At 42.4% G+C, this 21150-nt stretch overlaps 1 protein-coding gene across 1 annotated transcript in view; it reads right to left on the bottom strand.

The window, feature by feature from the left end:
• ABHD2 (abhydrolase domain containing 2, acylglycerol lipase) overlaps positions 1–21150 on the bottom strand; it is a 107321-nt gene that overhangs the window by 28470 nt on the left and 57701 nt on the right. Inside the window, exons 4-5 of the mRNA XM_055556592.1 lie at positions 9595–9770; positions 6545–6712 (exon numbers count right to left, since the gene is read on the bottom strand). Coding sequence (XP_055412567.1) covers positions 6545–6712; positions 9595–9770 — 344 coding nt within the window. The remainder of the gene's footprint in view (positions 1–6544; positions 6713–9594; positions 9771–21150) is intronic.

Below are 21150 nucleotides of genomic sequence, written 5' to 3'. Positions count from 1 at the left end.
TCTTGTTAATGCCCTCTTTAGTTTGCCTCTGGTTGAACTCACAATTTCGAAAGGCCAGAAGGGGATCTCCGTGACAGGAAGGCCTGCTATCTGTTCCAGAATGACACAGTTTGCACAAGGGCAGGTCACACAACCACAAGACACACCTGTTTGAGACGTGCCCGTCTGCACGTCACCTTCCATCCAGAAAAACCGTCATTTCACATTCCTCCCCTCAGCCCTCACTCAGGCAATACGGACCTAGTGAGCACTTTCTAGGGGCCAAGCAGAGACACCGGAGAGCCACAGCAGGAGAACAAAGACCTCTGGTGCTTGTGGAGGGGCACTGGGGACGGAGAGACAGGAAACAAACAGGTAGACAAGTACACGGTCTCACCAAATCATAAGTGCCTTGGCGGACGTAAAGAGGGGGATTAGATGAGAATGGTGGGTCGAGGGCAGTCTCGGAAGGGCTCTCCAGGAAGGTGCCATCTTGGTGGAGGCCTGAATGACAAGGAGCAACCTGGTGAGGGCTAGGGAAGGGCCTTCCGCACAGGACGTGGGCAGCCTGAGGTCAGCGGGCCCTCGGGCCAGTGCCCGGTGCCCGCGTATGTTCTGGGTGGGCTGTGGCATGTCTCAGATCAGGCGCCTCCTTCACGTCACATCCAGTCACCCCACACGGAGGAGGCTGACGTGAGTGGAAGCCAAATACAAGTGGAGGGAAGGAGATTTGAAAGAGGTTTAAGGAACCTTTCAGCCAGCTGCACTATATGGGACCCGATTCCGATCCTGAATTGAGCAAATTATAATTAAAAAGGAAAAACAAAAACAAAGAAGTCAGCTGGGGAAACTGAACGGCTATGAAGGACTACGTTTCAGGTGTGATGATGGTTTATGTTTATGGTAGGGACTGAGTTGCATTCCCCTCAAATTCCTATATAGAAGTCCTAGGCCCCAGGACCTCAGAATGTCTCTGTTTGGAGACAGAGCTTCTGGAGAGAGGTAGTCAAGTAAAGCTGGGGTCTTTTGGATGAGCCCCAACCCAACACGGTCGTGGCAGTGGTTCAGCTGCTCAGTCGTGTCCGGCTCTTTGTGACCCCATGGACTGTAGCCCGCCAGGCTCCTCTGTCCATAGAATTTTCCAGGCAAGAATACTGGGGTGGGTTGCTATTTCTTCCTCCAGTGGATCTTCCTGACGCAGGGATCAAACCAGAGTCTCTTGCATCTCCTGCACTGGCAGGTGGATTCTTTACCCCTAGCACCACTTGGGAAGCCCAATTCAATCTGACTGGTATCCTGATAAGAAGAGATTAGGATACAGACAGAGATGTGGACAGAGAGAGAGCCATCTCTAAACCAAGGAGAGAAGCCTTGGCAAACCTGCCAACATCCTGAACTTGGACTTCTAGCCTTCAGAACTACGAGAAAATACATTTCTGTGGTTAAAGCCACCAGACTGTGGTATTTTGTTTTGGTAGCCCTAGCAGACTAAAACAAAGAGTATGTGTACCTTAGCATCACACCCTGAAACAGTCATAGATGACACGATAGGCTGCCTGGGAGTTGCTCCAAAATAATCTTTGAAGGGGGACACAGGAAGGGGTGGTTTATAGATGGAATAAGATTGGCCCAAAGCTAAGAAATAGTTGAGATTAAGTGATGGGTTTATCCTGAGTTCATTTTACTACGCTCTCTGTTTTTCTATAGTTTGAACAATTGTATAATGAAAAGTTGAAAGGAAAAGCTGAAGGGGAAACAAACAATATGAAAGAGCTACGTCTATGGCTCTCCATGCTGGGGGCGCCGTGCATTCTTGGGGCCTGGCCCCTGGCGCTGGTATCTTTTAGAAGGTCCCCAGGGGAATTCTAATCTTGATAACCATGGACCTACATACACTAAGAGCCAGAAGTTCTTTATGGGAAAAATAAAGAAAGACTTCAAGGGAAGTCCCATATGCCTGGATGAGAAAGTACTATGACAACAAACTTCTCCAAGTTAATTTATACAATAAAATTCCTATTCCAAAACTGTGATACAGGGGCTTCCCTGGCGGTCCAGTGGTTAAGACTCCATGCTTGCAGCGCAGGGGGTGTGGGTTTGATCCCTGGTCGGGGAGCTGGGAACCCACGTGCCTCATGGCCAAAAAAACAAAACAGAAAACAGAAGCGATATTGTAACAAATTCAAGAAAGACTTAAAAAAGTGGTCCATATCAAAAAGCCTTTAAAAAAAAATTGTAATACAGTGTGCTGCCGCTGCTGCTGCTAAGTCACTTCAGTTGCGTCCAACTCTGTGTGACCCCATGGACTGCAGCCCACCAGGCTTCTCCATCCATGGGATTCTCCAGGCAAGAACACTGGAGTGGGTTGCCATTTCCTTCTAGAATTCACCAAAATCTACTTTCCCTCTCTGGGAGCAGTGCACCTCCCCAACCCAAGTGAAGTTAGGCATGACCATGTGATGTTCTTTGGCCAATCAGTTGTGACTTCTATGGGTACCACTCTAGCTGGAAGCTGCTTGGTGAACCTGGGTCACTGAGTGAGGATGGGGATGGGACACAGAACCCCTCAGCCAACCCAGGATGGATTTGTTGTCTGAGGAAGAAATAAATCTTTGTTTTTAAACCACTGAGATTTGGGGATTGTTTCCACAGCATAATCTAGTTCATCTTGACTGGTACAGAAATTCAACACAGAACTTGACAAAATAATTCTAAAGTTCAATGGTAAAAAATAAACAAGCAGGAAAGTCTAAAGTACACACTGAAGAAGTTATGAGTCAGGGTGAACCTTGTCAGAAATTAAGTGATATCACAGAACAACAGTAATTAAAAATGAATAATATTAGGTGTAGAGGGGTTTTCCTGGTGGTCCAGTGGTTAAGACTCCCTGCTTATTCGTGTCCAGCTCTATGTGACCGCATGGACTGTAGTCCGCCAGGCTCTGTTCATGGAATTCTCTAGGCAAGAATACTGGAGAAGGGTTTTGCCATTCCCCTCTCTAGGGGATCTTCCTGACCTAGGGATCAAAGCTGGATCTCCTCCACTGCAGGCAGATTCTTTACCATCTGAGCCACCAGAGAAAAGCTAAAGTCATATCAATAGCACTTTGTCGTTCAGTCGCTAAGTTGTGTCTGATACTTTGCCACCCCATGGAGTGTAGCACGCCAGGCCTGCTGTCCGCCACCATCTCCTGGAATGAACAGCGCTTATGGAAGCACTAATACCTTCTCAAGGCTACCTGAGATGTTTTTGTTTGGATTTCAACAAAGCACTGGAGTTCAGGATTTTTGACCTAAGGTCACATTTGTTTGACCTTATTAACTGATGGTTAAACCAATGCATCTGAACAGGCCAAAGATGTATTGATAAACAAGAGAACTAAATAGCACAGCTAGAAAAATCATCCACATCTTCTAGGTCGCCTGTCTTTCTGAAATACTACTAAAATATAATACACTATAGGAATTTACTTCTAAAATTCTGATGAAGCAAACGGTGACAACAGCAAAGAAGGAAACAGTTAAATGTCTATGAAAAATGTGGGGGCTGAGTTGGCCCTACATGGACTCATCTAATCCCAGGCTCTTCCTTTCTGATGTCCAGCCTAGGTGTGAAATGCTCGTAAAAGCAGCTGTACTACTGTTTCCCCTACAGCTCTTCCCTCTATTTATGAGCTCCAACCATCCTCACCATTAAAAAAAAAAAAATATTTATTTGGCTATGCCAAGTCTTTAGTTGCCAAACATGGGATCCAGTTCCCTGACCAGGGATTGAACCTGGGCCCCCTGCATTGGGAGCATGGAGTCTGAACCAGTGGACCACCAAGGAAATCCCCCATCCTCACCCTGAGGAGCCACTTCAAATGCTTTTTCTGGGAGAACACTTCCTTCCACAAATGACTCCTTGACTACAGAGAAAGAGGCTGGTTTCCCTATACTGCGGTGGTGTGCCCGCCAGAACTCTCTACTGGTTCACTCATCATACTGTACTGTAATTATTATTGATACTCCCATCTGCCCCTGGAAAACTTATTTATCTTGGCCACACAGAACACTGCTAATCTCTCACTAGCATTAATGGATCTTCAAGTATCTGAGTAAGTCGAACATTTAATAAGCTGTTACTGTACGTTAGGCACTCGATTGCCGGCTAAGTCCTTAGTAACCCATATTTAATTGTAAAATTGTAATCTTCACTTTGCCAATGAAGAACCTGGAATTGAGGTTAAGCAAACTCAAGGACACACGGCCAGCCAGTGGCAGGGCCAGGGTGGCCGCTCTGTGACCACATCCCACACTGAGCAACTCTTCTCTTCTCCTTTAGCCACTAGACTTCCGGATATGGGTGTGAATGCCCCCTAATCTAATCTCCTGTCCCTATGGCTCAGCATGCTGTGGGGCAGGGGCCTAGACCACACACACCTAGCTCTTTTCCGAGGATTCTGGAGGCTGGGGCGGCCAGATCCAGGCTCTCATCTTGCCTGTTTTACTTACTGGCTCTATCTCTCTGCCTGAATTACCTAGCCTCTCTGTGCTTCAGTCTTTCCATCAGTTTTACTAACAGCCTCGAGGGCTGCTGCGGAGGTGGGAGGGATTCTGTCCAAGGGAAATGGATGTTTCCCTGTGTCGGGCACGTGATCAGTGTTCTCGCTGGTATTTCTTGAATTCTTGACACTTTATGCTTTTAGCACTTCATGCTCCCATCCCAGATCCTGTGGCCAGGCAAGCCACACCTCCCCATTCTCTACTCGTGAAGATGAATTTGTATTCCAAGTATAGGACCTTATTTTTTTTTAAGATTTTTTTTATGTGGTCCAGTTTTAAAGTTTTTATTGAATTTGTTATAATATTGTTTCTGTTTAATGTTTTGGCTTTTTGGCTGCAAGGCATGTAGGATCTTGGCTCCGTGACCAGGGACTGAAACTGCACCCCCTGCATTGGAAGGTGAAGTATTAACCGCTGGACCACCAGGGAAGTCCCAGACCTTATCATCATCCCCCACTGTTTTCATTTTTGTTAGATTCTGTTTCTGTCTTTTGGACCCAAACCTGTCTCCCACTTACTCACTATAGCCCACGTGCCTGTTCAGTTGCTAAGTCGTGTCCAAAGCTGTGACCCCATGAACTACCGCACGCCAGGCTTCCCTGTCCTTCACTATCTCCCGGAGTTTGCTCACGTTCCTTGAGTCCGTGATGCAGCCCTCTCATCCTCTGTCACCCCCTCTTCTGCTCCTGCCCTCAATCTTTCCCAGCATCAGGGTCCCATGTTCCTGTCTTATGTGTAAATCTGGGGTTTCACCTATATCTTCAAGCCACTAAACAAACTGCTGTACAGAAGAGAGTCTGTAAAGTGAGTGTCTTTAGGTGGGAGTGCATACCGAGGAGGGGCGGATGGGGAGCCCCCAGCCAGGCACAGAGCAGGCGAACCTGCTCATGCTTCCCTACCTGCCCTTACATGCCACCAAGGGCAGAATAAACCGGAACCACCTTGCTGGAGGACAATCTGACAATAAGTATAAACATGCATAAGAAATGCTGACTCCAAAATTCTACTCCTGGAAATTTACTCCCAAGAAGTCATTAAAGAGAAGAAAAAGATTCTATGTAAAAATATTCATAGCTTCGTTATTTAAAACGCTGAAAAACTTTAAACAACCTAAATGACTACAAAGAGGAATGGTTAAATAAACTATAACAGGGTAATCACAGCAAGATGGCTCTTTAAAAAGATTAAATGACTATGCATCTTTATGTTAGTGAATATAAAATTATTTAAATTAAGTCACCATAGATATACACCCTAGGACTGCACTCAAAAACTACACATAGATCGAAGAATGGGAGGATGAAGAAATAGAAAATTAGTTATGGTGAGATTATAGATATAATTTTCATTTGTTTCCCATGAAAACACATTATAATTGATTTACTTATGAACACCCCATAGGATGGTACATATATACAGACACATATTTTAAGTGTTTATTATTTATGAGTGTTCACAGTTAATCTGAAGGGAGAGTTAAGTAAGATTCAAGAATGAGCAGTCCAGAACACAGAGCCTTACCTAACATAGGACTTCAGTTAAAGGCAAGAAGCATGTATCTGAATATGAGATTTAATTCCTGTCCTCAAGCAGCCTGAAAGCCACTGGGTTGTTAAGGTACCAGATTCCCTTCCCACCGGCATCCACCAGCCTCATCACAATGCTTGTCCGCCAGTCACAGGAGTCTGGAGGGATGAGTGAAGGGCATTAACTTACCAGCAGGGGGCGCTGTGCAAGATCTTCCCCTGTGAGTTTTAGCTCCTGCCCCTGAGATGGGATGAGAGGAAGTTGGATCCAGCACCTGGTGGTTCCAGGGCCCCACTAAGCTGCTGTTGGGAGGCATAGCTTCTTAAATGCCCTGCTGTTACAATTGTGTGCCTCACCAGCTCTTGCACATGGGCACAAACTCTAAACTCAGAAAAGTAAGGCAGACGCAGACGGAGCAGCACACTTGCAGTGGGAACAGAAAAAAAAAAAAAAAAGGTTGGGGGGGACTCCGCTTGGCCGTGGCCCCAGCTTACCGTAGGTGAACATGCGTGGCGAGGTCAGTTCAATATTGGGTAAGGCGCCCAGGTGGTTCAGCACAGCGCACCGATAGCCATTTTTCTGGGCATAGTCGACAAAGGTGCGGATGTACTGCTTCTCGCTGTGATTGGCAATTCCAGGGCAGATGACCATGGTAATGTCATCTGTAGGGTGGAGAAGGAGATTCTGAGATAGCCAGTAAATACTGACGTGGTAAATGAACACAATTACACTTCACTGGCTTAGAAAACAGTAGGAGAGAATTTAACATTCATCTTTTCACTCTACTTTCAGACAGAGTAACTTTCCCTTCTAGCTGGAACTGTCTACGTCAGTGCTTCTCAAATTATTTATAGTGAAGGGTCAGGTTTTAAAAAGTTCTAATCCATATGAGCAGATGCTTTTGAAAAATAAAATACAATAAAAATTAATTACTAGAAAAATAAAATGAAGAAATACAAATCTCAATTTTTTAGTACTAGATTCAACAGATATAAAATTCCTGTCAAACCACCATACAAATTTCTGAGCATCACTCTTAATTTTTATATGAAATTCTGTATGAATGAATCAATGAACAGAAAAATAAAAAACTATGTTTGCACAGACTTCTTTGATCCAACAATTTTACTTTCAGATATGAATTCTACAAATATATGGTACATACACAAAGCAATACATCTGCAGTAATGGCAAAAATCTGAACATAATGTATATGTCCAGAAACAGGGGTCTGGTTAAATAAGTTTTTGCATATCCAAATGAAGAAATATTATGTAGTCCTTAAAAATAATGAGACATTTTTATATACACTGCTAAAGACAAGCTCTCCAATAAGTATTAAGTGGAAAAGAGCAAGATGCAAAAAAAGGCTATGCTATGCTATCATTTGGGGGTGGGGGAGGACATCTATATTTATAAATGCATCCACTAGCTCTGGAATCATGCACACGAGTCCTAACAGTTGGTACCACTGGGGTGTAAGGGTGGGAGAGAAATTTACACTTTTACTGTATGTCCTTTAGTAACTTTTGAATTTTCTACTGTGAGTATGAACTACCTACTTGAAAATATGAATATGCATTTTTCTTTAAAAGAAAAGTGGTATTTAGGTCATTAAATTTAATCATAAATTTTCCTTCTAAAAGTTGAGACAAATAATTTTTAAATTCTTATGCAATAATGTATAAAGAACATTAAAATTTTTAATAAATCTTGAAATTCCAATTTTTGGAATCCTGCCTTAAATTTTATGAATAAGTATGCTTATCAAAGGATTACTTAATAACAAAATTATAAGCAAGCTAAATGTTCAAAAATAGATTGATTAAATTATGTCATGACCACATGGTAGACTATTAAGCAATCATTAAACTTTTGTTATTAAAGACATTTTAGACTTTTAATGATATGGGAATATACTTATAATGTGTAGTAATTAAAAATTTTCAGTTCTGTTTTACATAGAACTGAATGTAAATGGAACAAAATGTTAACAATGGTATGCAGGGTGTATGATTATTGATGATTATTTTCTCTTTTTAAAAAAAGTTTCTATGTTATCTACATTTTTTAAAGTGAGTATTCCTTTTGTTGTCAGAAAAAAATCAAAAAAGGGGGGGAAAAAGGGCTGCTTTCCTTAAAGCATTTCTTGGATGCAAATACTGCTTTCCACAACTACCTTCATCAATTCTTTCTGGGCACAAGGGTGATAGAAATACACAGACAAGTTGGAAAAAAAAAAAGAATATAAGTTTTGTCTTTTTCAACTTTCTACCTCCGTCCTAGAAGAGCAGACTGGTTAAATTAAATTTTGTGCTTCAATAGTAGAAGAAGTCAGAGCATTAGATACAAGGTAAAAAAATATTTAACTGGGTTTGGTAGAGAAGTAAATATTTGAAAGATCAGCTACAAGACCATAAACACATTGTGAACGCCCAACTTATTCATTTATTCATTCCTTCTGTGACTGTTTATTGGACTCTGGAGGATTCCAACGTTCTAGCAGACAGATAATAAACAGCTACACAAGTAAATTTAGAGATTGGCAGGTACCATGAAGAACCTGAGCAAGAAGGTGTGATGGATTTCCTGGGAAGGACCAGAGAGCATCCCTATGAGGAGGTGACATTGGAGCGCAGAGCTAAGTGACAAGGGAGCAGTCATGTGAAAGTCTGGGACAAGCGTTCCTGACAGAGGGAACATAAGCTACGTTGTCACTAGCTACTCAGCAGTTCTAAGTGCTTCAAATAACTGAGAGCTATAATACTATACTTACTGGAATTTACCCCTAAATATTTACTGAGCTCCTATTAAAAAAAAAAAAACCAGGTGCATTTGAATACTATGGAATTAAAATATTGTTCTCTTCTGGTAGAAGCAACATTCAGAGGATGCTGCCATGTAACTCCACTTCCTCGAAGGTCCTCATTGTGAAGCTTTTTAATGCCTGTTTATTGTGCAGCCTGGACAGAACAATGAGAGTTTTATCAGCAATAGAAACTGTGGTTGTTTCTGAGAAATAGGTGTCCCAGACCCCTGAAAACCTAAGCAGAGGGTACCTGAGAGCCTTTGGGACCTGCTGTTGTCCAACAAAGAAGTCTAGCTACACTGCATCTATTAGCTTCGGGTTCCTCACCAGTAAAGTAGAGATAATAAGGCACTGACTTTTCAGGGTGGTTGTGAAGATTAAATGAGATGATAGTATATATGAAACACTTAGACTAGGCCAGCTTCTGTTGCCGTTATCAAACCAGAGATCTGATCCTGGGCTCCAAGTTCTTATACAAACCTTTCTATTTCACAAGAGGACTAAACAACTGTATTCGACAATGCTCTCTGCAAAGCCCTACAAGTCACTCGGCCAGCTCATGCTGGACCCAGTCCTTGCAGGTGGTAGCTAAGTGATGAACCTCAGCTGATGTCCTCTGGGCCCCCTGGATGCGATGGTGACAGTCAGTGGCTTGAGCATTTACACTGAGCTCCCTCAGGGATTAATGCTCCCTCCCTGAGGGCTGGCCCAATCCCACAACCTGAACTAGCTCACCTCCCACACAGTGCTCAGCCAAGGGCTCGAAGAGGTCAAAGGTCGAAGTGGCTCCATCAGACATGGTGATGAACTTCCGGTGCCCATACGGGTGTGGCGACCTCACCCTTCCCATCTTCCCATACAAGGCCGTTTGGATGTGTCCACTTTTCCCCCAGATCAATGGTGGGATGTATCTAGAAAGAAGGAGAGGAGAGGTCAATTTTCCCACACTCGTGGAATAACACTCTGAAAAACTCTTGGAACAAAAGCTTTTCAACCTTTTTTCCCCCCCCTGGCAATTCTGTCCACTAAGCACAAATAGGATATTTTTTCAACCTTACATCCAGGCCATGATTTACTTTTCCCACTGATGCATCAGATTAGCTTTAGAAATCAACCAGGACATGCTTATATAGACAGGATTTCAAATTGAAGGTGTTAATTAATTCAACATGGGTTATTTCCATAATGTAGAACAGAAAGAAAGCAACTAGTACACTTTGAACACATGCTACTTGACAGGGTTAGCCTCATTATCAACTGAACTAATGTATATAAAATAGCTGGCAGGCGCCTACGCACACTAAATGCTCACTTCTTTGCCTTCCCCTAATAAGGCAGCCACAGCTGCAGGGGTGACCCCATGAACACAAACCTGCTGCCTTTGTTAAACTGGCAAGGGCTGCAAAGCTCCTGAGAGTCTGTCGAGTGCCTTGTGCGTGTCTGTGTGTGTTGCGGGGGCAGCATTGTATGCTCCGGAGAATGTGCTGGAAGGGTAGAGCAATGTAAATATTTGTTGGATTAATGAAGGATAAAGTCTTGTTAGCACAAGCAAGGCACGACACCACCCTAACAACTGTCCTTCGTGAAAACACAGAGTGACTCTGGTCGTCAGAGGGAAGTGCAAAAACCACAAACTAGTTAATTACTGGGAAAAACAAGGTCCTCCAAGTTACAATTAAGAAATGATTACTGTTCACAATCACAGTTCTCAAGATGATCCCATCTTCTGAAATTGCTATCTGTTTCTCTTCTTCGGCTTTGAGCCCCAGCTTGATGGTCAAGCAGGATTTGGTACTGACGTCAATCCATCTCCGTAGCGTATCACAGTGGTGAGCATTTTGTTAAGAATTTACCTTAATGTTTGTTTGCCAATTCGAGACCATCTTTTTTATCAGACCAGATGATCCTAGATCCTCTCCTTAAACCAGATTTACTCTTTTTTTTTCCTGGTAATTCATTAACTGTTAATTAATTTATCACAAGGTTTAAGAGAAGGGAAGTTATCAACTTAAGCAAGCCAGTTCCCAGACATGCTTCTTCTGTGGGGGCAGGGAGGACAAGGAAGAGTATTTTAAGACCTAAGGACATGAAATCACTTGCCAATGTCACACCACGGGTGCAAATCTCAGGGCAGAGGGCATGGCCTTTGGAAAGCAGGCAGAAGCATCTATAAGAGATGAGTGGATTATGATAGCAACAGAAAGCAAGCCTATAAAAATAATGTCAATTGGACAGGTGAATACTATACAAGATTTAGATAATAGAATTTATGAAGGGTTTCAGACTACTTAGGGGCTTCCCAGGTGACTCAGTGGTAAAGCATCCACCTGCAATGCAGGAGACCTGGGTTCAATCCCTGGGTTGGGAAGATCCCCTGAAGTAGGAAATGGCAACCCATTCCAGTATTCTTGCCTGGGAGATCCCGTGGACAGAGGAGACTGGCAGGCTACAGTTCATGGGGGTTGCTAAATAGTCAGACACGACTAAGCAACTAAACAATAAAAACCCTGTTGAAAAATGATGAGGATGACCATCAGACTACTAAATTGGATGATAAATTGGGCATGGAGTAGGGGAGTGGTCCAAGAAACTAAACTTCCAATCGCTCCTAGAGGAAAAGTTGGGAGAAAATTTTGTTTATAATGTAAATTAAAAATGGAAATGTTCTGAGGTTAAAAATGTCAGAAGAATGGGTTAAATTTCATCTACTTATTTTCTGATCTTGTTTGGAATACAAAATCTTCTGATTTTGTTTGGAATACAATATAACCTTAGAGAAGATGACAAAAGAATAAAATTTCCATTTGGCTCGTCACAGATTTCCTGTATAATCATGACACATGTGATGACCCTGAGGCCATGCTCCAGATTCAAGGTCCTGTCAGCACCTCTGAATCTTGGCATCTGCCTCCCTCAAGTGGCCTCTTAGCCTCTAGTCTTGTTCCCGCCAACTCTGGCATCCCCCGACCAGTGGAGGGATAACTAACACATAACCCTGGCCACAGGCCCCCATTGCTTGAGTCCCTGTAGCTTGGCTTAGGAGGCCCACCACACTCTGGTGCCTGCCTTTTCTGCCTAAGCTCCAAAAAACCTGAACCACCAGCCTAGCTCCACCCAGGAGCTATTTTTATCCCAACTACCTTTGCTCAGGCTGTTTCTTCTGCCTGGAATGCTCTCTCCTTCTCTCTTTTAAATAATTATTCATTTTAAAAATTATATGCATTTATTTTTGGCTGCGCTGGGTCTCAGTTGCCCCAAGCAGGCTCTTCATCGTGGCGTTTGGGCTTCTCTTTAGTTGCGGTTTTTGTAGTATTTGTGGCACGCGGGCTTAGCAGCCCTTTGGCGTGTGGGATCTTAGTTCCCTGACCAGGGATTGAACCCACGTCTCCTGCATTGGAAGTTCCTCCTTCTCTTTCTACATCCAATTTTTCTCCTGCCCGGCTACTACCTGTCCCTCAAGAGTCACTTCCAATCAGATTGTTGGGGGCGCTGCCTCTTCTCTGTGCCCCTGGCAAAGCACCCAGGGACATAACTCCATTCCAGCACTCCTGAGGCTTCATTAAAATACACTCTTTTCAAGAACACTCCTCCCTGCCACCTGCAGGAGCCAGGCTCCTTCTCTCTTGTGTCTGTCCTCATGGCACTACACATACACACTAAACACGTAGGGAGGACTTGAGGATGAAGAGTACAGACCTACTGGTGTGAAAAGTGAAAGTCACTCAGTCGTGTCCGACTCTTTGCAACACCATGGACTATACAGTCCATGGAATTCTCTAGGCCAGAATACTGCAGTGAGTAGCCTTTCCCTTCTCCAGGGGAATCTTCCCAACCCAGGAATCAAACCGGGGTCTCCTGCACTGCAGGTGGATTCTTTAACAAGGGAAGCCCTCTGAAAAGATAAAGATATGATTAAAATATCATACGCATCATAATAACGTGAACTTGGCTGTGGCATGATAGGTTTGGCTGCTGATCTCTTTAGAGGCTACTTAGCACTGTTCTCAGACTGGCTTGGGATAAAATTCTACTACACACACACATGCACGCATGTGTGTGTATGAGAATAAACGACTGCCTCAGGGTCATCTGGAACCTTCAGTGTAAAGTCAATTGTGCACAGAGGAGGTTTCATAATCTATCATTTTATGACACTACCACCTACTGATAAAACGCTGTCTTTAATTAACGTCACGGTAACACAAAACGAGGGCTTACAAAATTGAGTTTCTGCATAGCATTTACTGTAGTGGAGCTTTATTGTGTGTTTTTGTTTGTTTATATAACCAATCCACAGATCATAAGAAAAACATTAAGAAATGAAAAACTAGAATAGGTGCCTAGTTACATGGTTTAGCTCAGCGAAGAAATCTGGACCGAAACAATGGAACATTTGAAATGTGTATGAATATGGAAACATTTAAGAAATGCTGCTGAAATAATACATGGAGGAATATGTTTTACTCTAACTACCGATGGAAGAGTTCATCTGAAAATACGGGTGCCAATAATTTTACCTATTCCTGTCCCTGAAAGCCACTCTTCCCATTAGGAGCTAGAAACATCTGCACACCCTGTGAGTCCAGGCAGGCCTGTGATTTGTTTGGACTGGTAGGATGTGATGGGAAGCTGCCCAGATCTGGGCCTGGCCCTTCAGGAATCTGGCAGCTTATTCTGTACCTCCTTGGAAGCCTGGTGCTATGCAATAAAGAGGGGCTTCCCTGGTAGCTCAGACAGTAAAGAATTCACTTGCAATGCAGGAGACACAGGTTCTATCCCTGGGTCAGGAGGATCCCTGGGAGAAGGGAATGGAAACCCACTCCAGCATTCTTGCTTGGAGAATTCCAGGGACAGAGGAGCCTGGCAGGCTACAGTCCACGGGGTCACAAACAGTCAGATGTAACTAAGCGACTAAGCACAGCATATGCAATATAGAAGCCAGGCCTTGACTACACAGTGATGTGGGGAAACACAGAGTGGGCTGAGAGGATGAGAAATAAAACCTAGAGCTTGGGACTTCCCTGGTGGTCCACTGGCTAAGAATCAACATTCCAATGCAGTGGCCTTGGGTTCGATCCTCGGTTGGGCAACAGAGATACCACGAGCCACAGGGCAACTAAGCCTGAGAGCCACAACTAGGATCCATGGAAGCCAGAAATAAATAAGTATTAAAAAAATAAACACACACAGAAGAGCTATGTGCATTTTAAATGTTACTGTATCACCAAACTGCCTCCCCAAAAATTTACAAATTTACATTCCCACCAATTGTGTATGAAAGTACTTGTCTTCTTCACTCTCATCAATAATTGGTGTTATCAATTTTTCCCATTTTGGCTACTTTGATAGGCAAAAAATGTATATTTCACTTCAATTTGTGTTTCTTAAAGGTATGGCCAAAAGTTTCGTATTTGAATTTGCATTTCCTTGAATCATATGCTTATTAGCAATTTGTATTTCTTTTCTGTGAACTGTCTATTCATATCCTTCATCCATTTTCTATTATACTTTTCTTTTTTCCTTTTTATCATCCCTACATTAAGTCATTATATATATTACATTTTGCAAAGGTTTTCTCCCAGTCTGTCCCATTTAGAGACGTTACTTTGCCAACAAAGGTTCGTCTAGTCAAGGCTACGGTTTTTTCAGTGGTCATGTATGGATGTGAGAGTTGGACTGTGAAGAAGGCTGAGCGCCAAAGAATTGATGCTTTTGAACTGTGGTGTTGGAGAAGACTCTTGAGAGTCCTTTGGACTGCAAGGAGATCCAACTAGTCCATTCTGAAGGAGATCAGCCCTGGGATTTCTTTGGCAGGAATGATGCTAAAGCTTAAACTCCAGTACTTTGGCCACCTCATGCGAAGAGTTGACTCATTGGAAAAGACCCTGATGCTGGGAGGGATTGGGGGCAGGAGGAGAAGGGGATGACAGAGGATGAGATGGCTGGATGGCATCACTGACTCGATGGACGTGAGTCTCAGTGAACTCCGGGAGTTGGTGATGGACAGGGAGGCCTGGCGTGCTGCGATTCATGGGGTGGCAAAGAGTCAGACATGACTGAGCGACTGATCTGATCTGATCTGATCCCATTTATTTGTGTGTGTGTGTGTGTGTGTGTGAATTAACTTCACAAGCATGTGCTGAGCACCTAGTGCAGTCATCATGAGATGACTCTTACAGCCGTGGTTTGGGATGAGCAGAGGCAGAAAGGAGCGCTAAGGCCCGAGACCCACCATCCCCATCCACTGCCCCGCCCTTTATGGAGGGGCTGGGGGAGGAGAGCTAGTGTGGAAGTGGGAAAGGACTCGTCTGGGATCTTAACACCTGAAAACATCTCCTTTTTTCTTTTAACTACCATGTACTGTATTGCATGTTTTAATTTTGTCTTTCACTTTATATAAATTTTATGTGTTGTGGTTAAATCTATTAATTTTCTCTGTTAAAACCTTTGTGTTTTGCATTGTGTTTAGAAGGAAACTATTCCAACACCCAATTATAAGTATATTCCCAATACTTCTTTCTGTTATTCCTATAGTTTTTAAAAATGTATTACTCTTTTAAATCCACTTATTTTTGAAAATGATGTGAAGATTTCAGTCATTTTTTTTTCCTGACAGTTAGCTAATTGTCCTTACACCATAAATGGCCCATCCTTTCCCTACTGTTTTTGACTGTCATTTTAAATATATACCAAGTTCTCAATGAAATATTTGGATTTCTTTCTGCATTTTCTATTCTGGTTCATCGATTTCTTTGTCTATTCTTGTGCCAATATGTTATCCCTTTAATTAACATAGCTTTATGGAGTATTTTGAGAGTTGATAGTATAGGCCTACCTCACTCAACATTTTCTTGGCAGACTTTTGGCATTTTAGTTTCCAGATGAACTGTAATATTAGCTTGTTCTATGAAAAATTTAGGATTTTTACATTGGAAACACACCAAACACATACTACTTTGCGAAGAATTGACATCTTTACAATTTGACTTGTCCCATTCAAAAACATGGTGTATCTCTCCATTATTCAAGTATTTATGTCTTATAGTAAAACTTTATAGCTTGCTTCATGTTTCAATACTGAGTTTCCACTACACTAATTTGCATTCATGTCTACATTTTAAAAAGTTACTCTTAAGAGTTAGCATCTGGGCATGTTTTACTCCTGACTCCCAGGAAGCAGAAGTGAAGTTTTCTACTTCTTTACTTATCTAGATGGTATTTTGTCCAATGTCGTGCTGTGGTCAGTGGTTAATGAATCCTGTTACTAAGAAAGAAGTTGGAAGACCACAATAAAATCTAGAGGCCAGTATGTCTTTATCTTCTGAACATACTTATAATCAACATCTGGCTATACTAACAGAATTCCCAAAGGAAAAGCCCTCAAGGGAAAATTTAGACCTCCCTCCCACCCACGTCCCTCCTGACAGGCACGCACACACACACACACACACACACACATCACCTTTGGGCAGATGGAGTTCACATGAGCAAGGACAGATGGTTGCTGGGCTGTTTATAAGACAGTTGGAAAAAAAGGTGACTAATGCTCATCTTTGCCCTAAATTTGTGGGTGACTGATTCTTCCCTATGGGAACTTGGGTCCCTTGGATGTATTAATAGATCAAACCACTTTATAGCTATAGGACCTAGACTTAGTTATTATTCCCTTTGATTCTCTCCAGCACCTCTTTACCAAGTTGGCTCCAGGCTTGGCACACAATAGGTGTTCAGGATATGTTGTCTGAGATTAATTCCCCCACCATGACTCCAAGCAAGTCTTTCCCAGTGAAACAAATGCCCATTAGCAGCTACTTCTTGGAGTTTTATGTTTGTATCAAACAGGATACTTTGGTTAAAGCAACAACCCAGCCCCGACTAACTTAACTCCTCTCATATTAGAGGGATGCTGGATGTTCCCCAAATGGACGAGAGGCTGGAGCAGGCTTGAAGAGCGCAGGATCCAGGAAGGAAACCAGGGGGCTGCTCTAGCAATGCGCTCTTTACACAGTCAGCAGGATCACTCCCTGCAAAGAATCAATGTCCCAGGAGGGAGATGTCTAGAAGCATGGAATTTCAGAGTGGCTGGGCAGGGCACCTTGAATTACTACTCATGTGCATTGTGAGAGAAGAACGTCCCCCAAAGGGAATGTGTGTGCCGTTGGAGAGGAGGAATGGACACTGGGCAGCAGAAAAGTAACAAACATCATTTTCAAGGCTTTTAGCTGGACTTGTCTTTGCTTCAAGAGCCTTTTTTCAGGGACTTCCCTGGTGGTCGAGTGGTTAAGATTTTGCTTTCCAATGCAGGGGACACAGGTTCCATCCCTGGTTGGGGAAGTAAGATCCCACATGCCATGGGGCAATTAATAAGCCCGTGCGCCACAACTACTGAGCCTGCCTGCTCTGGAGCCCACACACCATAACTAGAGACACAGACAAATAAATAACATTAAAAAGGAGGCTTTTTCAGTGCCCCTGACACCCCACAGCCCCATCAAACCACAATGCCTCTTCTAGTGCTCCCAAAGTCTCCTCTTTCTTTTTGTTCCTATTCCCCAAACCTGGTCCCAACTCAGTATTTTCCCATTATTTTCAAATGTATCTACTTTGAAGTATTTGCTTCACTTATGACATAGCATAGCTCAGAAACAGACAACCTACTTGCTCAAGTGTGTTTTTTTCCCACACACACCTGTCTTTATAAAAGCAAATATTATATATATATAAAGTTTGTGTTGTTTTCTTTAAAGGAGACATCAAGTAGAGTTTTTATGACTCCCGGTCAGTGATTTTTACTGACCTTAAATTAACACATGTTACATAACCCGTCATTTTGCCCCACTATCTTTTACCGGGATTCCCTAGTAGCTCAGCTGGGAAAGAATCCACCTGCAATGCAGGAGACCCCAGTTCGATACCTGGGTCGGGAAGATATGTTGGAGAAGGGATAGGCTATCCACTCCAGTGTTCTTGGGCTTCCCTTGTGATTCAGCTGGTAAAGGATCTGCCTGCAGTGCAGAAGACCTGGGTTCAATCCCTGGGTTGGGAAGATCCTCTGGAGAAGGGCACGGCTACCCACTCTAGTACTCTGGCCTAGAGAATTCCATGGACTGTATAGTCCATGGGGTCCCAAAGAGTTGGACACAACTGAGCGACTTTCACTTTCATCTTTTTGATGCAAAATTCACACAACATGGGATTAACCATCTCAAAGTCTATAATTCAGTGGCATTTAGTACATTCACAACATTGTGGAATCATCACCCTTACCTAGTTTCAGAACATTTCACCATTCCATAAGGAAATGCTACACCCACTACATATTCACTTCCTCCCCTCCCCCGCCCCTGGCAACCACTTATCTATCTGCTTTCTGTCTCTATGTATTTGAATAGTCTAGATATTTCACATAAATGGAACCATACAATATGTGATTTTTTTGTCTTGTGAATTTTCATCTACATTATGTTTTCGAGGCTAATTCATGTTGTAGTACGTGTCAGTACTTCATTCCTTTTTATGGCTGAATAATATTTCATTGCATGGATATATCACACTTTGCTTGTCCATTCATCTGTTGATGTATACTTGGATTATTTCCACCTTGTGTCTATCATGAACAGTGCTGATATGAATATTTGTGTACCAGTTTTTGACTGAATACCTGTTTCTAATTCTTTGGGGAAATACCAAGGAGTGGTATTTCTGGGTCATCTGGTAATTGCATGCTTAACTTTCTGAGGAACCTCCAAACTGTTTTCCATGGCAGCTGAAACACTTTTACATTTCCATCAACAACATACAAGGGTTCCAATTTCCCCACATCCTTGCCAACACCTGTTATTTTCCATGAGAAAAATTATTACAGCCGCCCTAGTGGGTATGAAGTGCCATCTCCTGTGGTCTGATTTGCATTTCCCTAATGATTAATGGCACTGAAAAGCCCTACCATTTTGACTCCAGGCTATTTCCTTCCACTCTATCTCTGCTTCTATCTCTATCTCTAATATTAATCATAATTTGGCTACTACCAGTAGAAAGAATCAAATCAGAGTAAAATTGGTAACAGTTAAAATGGCATGTGGTATAATTTAGTATTATGTTGGATACTAAATTATGCTGAAGCTGAAACTCTAATACTTTGGCCACCTGATGTGAAGAGCTGACTCACTGGAAAATATTCTGATGCTGGGAAAAACTGAGGGTAGGAGGGGGCGAAAGAGGATGAGATGGTTAGATAGCATCACCTACTCAATGGACATCAATTTGAACAAACTCTGGGAGACAGTGGAGGACAGAGAAGCCTGATGTGCTGTAGTCCATGGAGTCGCAGAGTGGGACATGACTTAGTGACTAAACAACAACAATAATTTAGCATTGTCTAAATTTTGACAAAAGAATCCATTTTCATAAGAGCATTTAGACTTGCAAAATTTAACCTAGAGAATTGGTCTTGATGAAAAGAAAAGCCACAAGAGAGCTTTCTATAGAAGAAGCTATGGTCAGTAACACACAATATGAACAAAAAACTGAATCCAAGCTTTGCAGGTAAAGTTAAATGGAAAATAAACCTGATGGAGATAAAATTCAATTGTATTATATTTTAAAAAATCAACATGAAACCAAACTGGTTCAGTAGAATTTGTTCCTAAAGATAGTTTCTCTAAAATTCTTTCATGGTAACATAAATCTGATGAAAATACTTGCATTTAAAATGACCTTGGGTTCAACCTCTCCTGAGCCTTCTCCCTGCGGGAATGCAGATGGTTAGAACCCAACTAGAGGTCCTTCTTCCCAGCTCGATCCAGACAAGACCAGTACCAACAAAGTAGATGATATGAAAAGTAAGGAGGCAGTGAAGACAAGATCCCAAATGCAGGGTCCACTTGGGGGCCGTTGAGATCCGTGGGAGTCGTGGGAGAAGTCTTGCTTCTCCACCATCATAAGGAAGTAGGAGGGCCAGTGATTTCACAGAGGAAAAGGAAGCGGGAGGGAAGAGTCACCAAACTCTAATTATCTGCAAGAATGAGATAGCTGTGAAGACAAAGGTCTGGAAGCTTAGTAGAGCAAAGAAACATCACCAGGACTGAAACCCTTCATGACTTCAGGCACATTAAGGATCCTCCCCCAAGGCTTTTCCAAAGTAGTCAGGAATATCTGAGGTGCTAGTTACGGTTCCATCATCACATTTATTTCCTACTTTCAACGCAGAACATTTCATTTACTTACAGCACTTCACAATTTGTCAAAATCTTTTCTGTACAGGATTTCACTTGCCTTTTAAAATTTTATTTTTAAGAATAATTTTAACTGTTTTTTTATTTATGTTATCACAGGGCTGTTTGTTATTTAAAAAAAAAAGGTTTTTTGTTTTTTCTTTGGTCATGCGGTATATGGGATTTTTCTTCCCTGACCAGGGACCAAACCCATGCCCCTTGCATTGAAAGCACCACAAGACTGCCAGGGAAGTCCCAAATTAAATAATTTTTAAAAATTAAAGTATAGTTGATTTACAATGTTGTTAGTTTCTGCTGTATAGCAAAGTGATTCAGTTACACACATATACATGTATTATTTTTCATATTCTTTTCCATTATGCTTTATTACAGGATATTGAATAGAGTTCCCTGTGCTACACAGTCCAATCTTATTTTCATTTGCCTTTGATACCAAGTTTTTGCAATGGGCAGCTGTTGTCAACCATGGGGACCCTGAGGCCCAGAGTTTAGCCACGGTCACTCTGCTAATCAAGGGCAGAGTCAGGACTTCAACTGAGACCTTGATGACCACTGTGTCCAGTGCTTATCTGGATGACAAAACAGGCATGATGATGAAAAAGAGATATTTTCATTCCAGATACTCCTATGATTCTATTAGTCATCCTTTAAAAATATTACAGTTATAGAGAACTAGTGCAAATGAAACTTAACATATCTTAGTCAACAGGCAGCCTCTAGCTTTAAAAATACATCAAATTAGCATATGCGTATTCCAGAGTTGTCGGTTTTTAAGGCCATGGCCAATCAGGGGCTTCTTAGCAACACAAGGAGCCCTGGTAGCTACTCCTGATATAAATCCACTTATTGAGTCAGAAGCTGGTGACACCCCGGAGAAAGGACAAAGCCTCAGACCACATCTTGGGTCTTCGGTGAGTGCAACAGTCATGGCAAAGGGGTCATTCAGAAGTGATCCCTTCTCCTGTTTTAACTTTGCTCTCTCCTCCACAGGGTCATTCTGTTAGTGTAGTGGGGTCATGTCTCACCCATAGTCTGATTTTCAAATTAAAAGTTCAAA

Source organism: Bubalus kerabau, chromosome 19, assembly GCF_029407905.1.
Source record: "Bubalus kerabau isolate K-KA32 ecotype Philippines breed swamp buffalo chromosome 19, PCC_UOA_SB_1v2, whole genome shotgun sequence".
In the NCBI taxonomy this organism is placed as follows: domain Eukaryota; kingdom Metazoa; phylum Chordata; class Mammalia; order Artiodactyla; family Bovidae; genus Bubalus; species Bubalus kerabau.
Note: the sequence above shows the minus strand (reverse complement) of the source record. Positions and strands in the feature narration are given on the sequence as shown.